Source organism: Coturnix japonica, unplaced genomic scaffold (assembly GCF_001577835.2).
Source record: "Coturnix japonica isolate 7356 unplaced genomic scaffold, Coturnix japonica 2.1 chrUnrandom659, whole genome shotgun sequence".
Classification (NCBI taxonomy): Eukaryota; Metazoa; Chordata; class Aves; order Galliformes; family Phasianidae; genus Coturnix; species Coturnix japonica.
In genome coordinates this window covers 15,765-22,604 of record NW_015440025.1, presented here as the reverse complement: position 1 = coordinate 22,604, position 6,840 = coordinate 15,765, and the positions used below count along the sequence as shown (strand labels likewise).

General features: G+C 54.3%; 1 protein-coding gene across 31 annotated transcripts in view; it reads left to right on the top strand.

Moving 5' to 3' along the window:
- Positions 1-6,448, top strand: part of WDR73 (WD repeat domain 73) — a 19,710-nt gene extending 13,262 nt beyond the window's left edge. For 2 of the 31 annotated variants that reach the window (XM_032441841.1, XM_032441856.1), the window contains exons 4-7: positions 3,043-3,399; positions 4,407-4,724; positions 4,783-5,720; positions 5,816-6,448. In XM_032441841.1, the coding sequence (XP_032297732.1) occupies positions 3,043-3,399; positions 4,407-4,615 (566 nt within the window). In that variant the 3' untranslated portion in view covers positions 4,616-4,724; positions 4,783-5,720; positions 5,816-6,448. The other 29 variants (XM_032441849.1, XM_032441845.1, XM_032441863.1 and 26 more) reach the window with 29 other exon arrangements.
- The last annotated feature ends 392 nt before the right edge of the window (positions 6,449-6,840 follow it).

Sequence of the window (6,840 nt, the reverse complement as noted above, 5' to 3'; positions counted from 1 at the left end):
CATATAGACCCATAGGGTGCCATAAAGATCCATAGGGTGCCCATAGGGACCCATATAGATCCATAGGGTGCCATAAAGATCCATAGGGTGCCATAAAGTTCCATAGGGTGCCATATAGATCCATAGGGTGCCCATAGGGTGCCATAAAGATCCATAGGGTGCCATATAGATCCACAGGGTGCCATAGGGTTCCACAGGGATCCATAGGGTGCCATAGGGTGCCATAAAGATCCATAGGGTCCCATAGGGTGCCATATAGATCCATAGGGTGCCATAAAGATCCATAGGGTCCCATAGGGTGCCATAGCGTCCCATAGGGATCCACAGGGTGCCATAAAGATCCATAGGGTGCCCATAGGGGCCCATAAAGGTCCACAGGGTGCCATAGGGATCCATAGGGTGCCATAGGGATCCATAGGGTGCCATATAGATCCATAGGGTGCCCATAGGGTACCATAGGGATCCATTAATATCCATAGGGATCCATAGGGTGCCATAAAGATCCATAGGGTGCCATAGGGATCCATTGGGTGCCATAGGGATCCATAGGGTGCCCATAGGTTGCCATAAAGATCCATAGGGTGCCATAGGGATCCATAGGGTGCCATATAGATCCATAGGGTGCCCATAGGGACCCATATAGATCCATAGGGTGCCATAGGGATNGATCCATAGGGTGCCATAGGGATCCATAGGGTGCCATATAGATCCATAGGGATCCATAGGGCACCCATAGGGATCCATAGGGTGCCATAGGGATCCATAGGGTGCCCATATGGTGCCATAAAGATCCATAGGGTGCCATATAGACCCATAGGGTGCCCATAGGGTGCCATATAGATCCATAGGGTGCCCATAAGGTGCCATAGGGATCCATAGGGTGCCATAAAGATCCATAGAGTGCCCATAGGGGTCCATAGGGTGCCATAGGGGTCCATAGGGTGCCCATAGGGTGCCATAAAGATCCATAGGGTGCCATAGGGATCCATAGGGTGCCATATAGATCCATAGGGTGCCATAAGCTTCCATAAGGTGCCATAGGGATCCATAGGGATCTATAGGGATCCATAGGGTGCCATAGGGATCCATAGGGTGCCATAAAGATCCATAGGGTGCCATAGGGANCCATAGGGTGCCATAGGGATCCATAGGGTGCCATAAAGATCCATAGGGTGCCATAGGGATCCATAGGGTGCCATAGGGATCCATAGGGTGCCATATAGATCCATAGGGATCCATAGGGCACCCATCCATAGGGTGCCATAGGGGTCCATAGGGTGCCTTAGGGTGCCATATAGACCCATAGGGCGCCCATAGGGTGCCATAGGGATCCATTAATATCCATAGGGATCCATAGGGTGCCATAAAGATCCATAGGGTGCCATAGGGATACATAGGGATCCATAAGGTGCCATAGGGTGCCATAAGGATCCATAGAGTGCCCATAGGGATCCACAGGGATCCATAGGGTGCCATAAAGATCCATAGGGATCTATAGGGATCTATAGGGTGCCACAGGGATCCACAGGGTGCCATATAGATCCATAGGGTGCCATAAAGATACACAGGGTGCCATAAAGATCCATAGGGCGCCCATATAGATCCATAGGGTGCCATGGGGATCCATAGGGTGCCATAAAGATCCACAGGGATCCACAGGGTGCCATAGAGAACCACAGGTTGCCTTAGGGTGCCATATAGATCCATAGGGTGCCCATAGGGTGCCATAGGGACCCATAGGGTGCCATATAGATCCATAGGGTGCCATAAGGATCCATTGGGTGCCCATAGGGTGCCATAAAGATCCATAGGATGCCATATAGATCCACAGGGTGCCATAAGGATCCATAGGGTGCCATAAAGATCCATAGGGATCCACAGGGTGCCCATAGGGATCCATAGGGTGCCGTAAAGATCCACAGGTTGCCATAGGGTGCCATATAGATCCATAGGGTGCCCATAGGGTGCCATAGGGATCCATAGGGTGCCATATAGATCCATAGGGTGCCATAGGGTGCCATAGGGACCCATAGGGTGCCATATAGACCCATAGGGTGCCATAGGGATCCATTAATATCCATAGGGATCCATAGGGTGCCATATAGATCCATAGGGTCCCATATAGATCCATAGGGTGCCCATAGGGTGCCATATAGATCCATAGGGTGCCCATAGGGATCCATAGGGTGCCATAAAGATCCATAGGGTGTCATAGGGATCCATAGGGTGCCATAGGGATCCATGGGGATCCATAGGGTGCCCATAGGATGCCATAGGGATCCATAGGGTGCCCATAGGATGCCATAGGGTGCCATAGGGATCCATAGGGTTCCACAGGGATCCATAGGGCACCCATAGGGATCCATAGAGGGTGCCATAGGGTGCCATAGGGACCCATATAGATCCATAGGGTGCCCATAGGGACCCATAGGGTGCCATAAAGATCCATAGGGACCCATAGGGTGCCACAGGGACCCATAGGGTGCCATAAGGATCCATAGGGTGCCATATAGATCCATAGGGTGCCATAGGGACCCATAGGGTGCCATAAAGATCCATAGGGTGCCATAGGGATCCATAGGGTGCCATATAGATCCATAGGGTGCCCATAGGGTGCCATAAAGGTCCATAGGGCACCCATAGGGATCCATAGGATGCCATAAGGATCCATAGGGTGCCATAAAGTTCCATAGGGTGCCATNGATCCATAGGATGCCATAAGGATCCATAGGGTGCCATAAAGTTCCATAGGGTGCCATAAAGGTCCATAGGGCACCCATAGGGATCCATAGGATGCTATAAGGTGCCATAAGGTGCCATAAGGTGCCATAAGGTGCCATAAGGTGCCATAAGGTGCCATATAAGGTGCCATAAGGTGCCATAAGGTGCCATATAGATCCATAGGGTGCCATAGGGACCCATATAGATCCATAGGGTGCCCATAGGGTGCTATATAGATCCATAAGGTGCCATAGGGACCCATAGGGATCCACAGGGACCCATAGGGTGCCATAGGACCCACACGGTGCCCCTCTCTTGCAGCCCCCAGCAGCAGCCCATTGGAGCTGAGCAGCCTGTCCTTCCTGGACCCCAACACTGCGTTGCTGTGCTGCGCGTCGGGGCAGCTGTGCATGGCCGACACCCGGCAATGCATCGCCCTGCAACCCGCAGCCATCCCTGCAGCGCAGCCTGGCCAGCGCTGGCACATGGCGGCTGCATGCACAGCTCCCAGCACCCATTACATCGCATGCATCTCTAACACGGGGCAGCTGGTGCTGCTGGATGCAAGGAATGCGTCGCATTGTTTGGCCGCAGCCAAGTGCAGGGTTGCAACTTGCAGCAGCGAGTTCTTGAGCGTGTCCTGGGCTCCTGCCCTGCAGGGCTGCGTCGCTGTGTCGGGTGGGTGCTGCGTCCTCGTGCAGTGGCTACGGACGGGGCTTGCAAGAGTCACGCTGTGTCCTGTGGGGTGATATGGGGTGATATGGGGTGATATGGGGTCCCTATAGGGTGATATGGGGTGATATGGGGTCCTTAAAGGGTTATATGGGGTCCCTATGGGTGATGTGGGGTGATATGGGGTCCCTATGGGGTGATATGGGTTGATATGGGGTCTCTCTGAGGCTCTGTAGGGTCCCTATGGGGCTCTGTGGGGTCCCTATGGGGCTCTATGGGGTGATATGGGGTCTCTCTGAGGCTCTGTGGGGTCCCTGTGGGGTTATATGGGGTCCCTATGGGTGATATGCGGTGATATGGGGTCTCTCTGAGGCTCTATGGGGTCCTTAAAGGGCTCTATGGGGTCCCTATGGGGCTCTATGGGGTCCTTAAAGGGTTATATGGGGTCCCTATGGGGCTCTATGGGGTGATATGGGGTCTCTCTGAGGCTCTGTGGGGTCCCTATGGGGTGATAAGGGGTCCCTGTTGGGCTCTATGGGGTCCTTAAAGGATTATATGGGGTCCCTATGGGGCACTACGGGGTTATATGGGGTCTCTCTGAGGCTCTGTGGGGTCCCTATGGGGTGATATGGGGTCCTTAAAGGGTTATATGGGGTCCCTATGGGGCTCTATGGGGTCCTTAAAGGGTTATATGGGGTCCCTATGGGGCTCTATGGGGTGATATGGGGTCTCCCTGAGGCTCTATGGGTTCCCTATGGGGCTCTATGGGGTCCTTAAAGGGTTATATGTGGTTCTATGGGGCTCTATGGGGTGATACGGGGTGATATGGGGTCTCTCTGAGGCTCTGTGGGGTCCCTATGGGGTTCTATGGGGTCCTTAAAGGGTTCTGTGGGGCTCTATGGGGTCCCTATGGGGCTCTATGGGGTCCCTATGGGGCTCTATGGGGCTCTATGGGGTCCCTATGTGTTGCACGTCTCCTTTGCCCATTGGTTGCATTTCTGCTCCCTTTGCAGGTTTCGATGGCACCGTTTGCATTTACGACACTTGCAGCTGGGACGGGCGCGACGCTGCGCCGCTGTTTGTGCATCGCGGCCACGCGCTGCGGCTGCAGCCATTGGTCACTGCACACACGTGGCACCCACACAAAGCACGGACTGTGCTGTCTGCAGCCAGCAATGGAGCATTGCACGTCTGGGAATGGGTGCAGCCTCACTGCAGCTGATGCAGGGGATGCATTGGGGGCTGCAGTGCTGGGGGGTGCAACGTGATGCATTGGGGGCTGTTCTGATTGGAGGTGCAACGTGATGCATTGGGGGCTGCAGTGCTGGGAGGTGCATTGGGGAGCATTGCTGCTCTGCTGGGAGGTGCAACGTGATGCATTGGGGNGAGGTGCAACGTGATGCATTGGGGGCTGCAGTGCTGGGAGGTGCATTGGGGAGCATTGCTGCTCTGCTGGGAGGTGCAACGTGATGCATTGGGGGCTGCTCTTCTTGCAGGTGCAAGGTGATGCTCACATCTGGGGCTGGGTGCAGCCTCAGTGCAGCTGATGCAGGGGATGCATGGGGGGCTGCAGTGCTGGGAGCTGCAACGTGATGCATTGGGGGCTGTTCTGATTAGAGGTGCAACATGATGCATTGGGGGCTGCAGTGCTGGGAGGTGCATCGTGATGCATTGGGGGCTGCAGTGCTGGGGGGTGCAACGTGATGCATTGGGGGCTGCAGTGCTTGGATGTGCAGACCTGGATGCTCTGCTTGCAGGTGCAAGGTGATGCATTGGGGGTTGCTTTGCTTGGAGGTGCAACATGATGCATTGGGGGCTGCAGTGCTGGGAGGTGCATTAGGGAGCATTGCTGCTCTGCTGGGAAGTGCACAGGGGAGCCTGGATGCTCTGCTTGGAGCTGCAATGTGATGCATTGGGGGCTGCAGTGCTGGGAGGTGCAACGTGATGCATTGGGGGCTGCTCTTCTTGCAGGTGCAAGGTGATGCTCACATCTGGGACTGGGTGCAGCCTCAGTGCAGCTGATGCAGGGGATGATGCATGGGGGGCTGCAGTGCTGGGAGCTGCAACGTGATGCATTGGGGGCTGCAGTGCTGGGGGGTGCAACGTGATGCATTGGGGGTTGCTTTGCTGGGAGGTGCATTGGGGAGCATTGCTGCTCTGCTTGCAGGTGCAACGTGATGCATTGGGGGCTGCTCTGCTTGCAGGTGCAAGGTGATGCTCACGTCTGGGGCTGGGTGCAGCCTCAGTGCAGCTGATGCAGGGGATGCATTGGGGGCTGCAGTGCTGGGAGGTGCAACGTGATGCATTGGGGGCTGCAGAGCTGGGAGGTGCAACGTGATGCATTGGGGGCTGCAGTGCTGGGAGGTGCATTGGGGAGCATTGCTGCTCTGCTGGGAGGTGCAACGTGATGCATTGGGGNGAGGTGCAACGTGATGCATTGGGGGCTGCAGTGCTGGGAGGTGCATTGGGGAGCATTGCTGCTCTGCTGGGAGGTGCAACGTGATGCATTGGGGGTTGCTTTGCTTGGAGGTGCAGAGCGGAGCCTTGCTGCTCTGCTGGGAGGTGCAAGGTGATGCATTGGGGGTTGCTTTGCTTTGCTTGGAGGTGCAAGATGATTCATTGGGGGTTGCTTTGCTGGGAGGTGCAACGTGATGCATTGGGGGTTGCTTTGCTTGGAGGTGCAGAGCTGGGCCTGGGTGCTGGAACATGGAGTTGCAAGGGCTGTTTGTTTTGCTCTGCATTCCCATTATTTGTTGGGATGAGTTTGTTTGCATTGTTTGCTCTGTTCTTGGAGTTGCAAAGGCACAGAGTTGCAAAGGCTGTTCCTTTTGCATTCCCATTTGCATCTGTTCCTTCTGCACTCCCATTTGTTGGGATGAGTTTGATTGCATTGTTTGTTCTGTTCTCGGAGTTGTTTGCTCTGCTCCCTTTGCTCTTCATTCCCATTTGCTTTTGGGATGAGTTTCAACTGCATTGTTTGCTCTGTTCTTGGGGTTGCAAGGGCTGTTCCTTTTGCTCTGCACTCCCATTTGTTGTTGCAATGAGTTTGACTGCATTATTTGCTCTGTTCTTGGAGTTGCAAGGGCTGCTCCTTTTGCTCTGCACTCCCATTTGTTGTTGGGATGAGTTTGTTTGCATTGTTTGCTCTGTTCTTGGAGCTGCAAGGGCTGCTTCCTTTGCTCTGCACCCCTATTTGTTGGGATGAGTTTAATTGCATTGTGTCTGCTCCTTTTGCTCTGCACTCCCATGTGTTGCACTGAGTTTGATTGCATTGTTTGCTCTGTTCTTGGAGTTGTTTGCTCTGTTCCTTCTGCATTCCCATGTGTTGGGATGAGTTTGCGTTGTTTGCTCTGTTCCTTTTGCTCTGCACCCCCATGTGTTGCAATGACTTTGCGTTGTTTGCTCTGCTCCGTTTGCTCTGCACCCCCATGTGTTGGGATGAGTTTG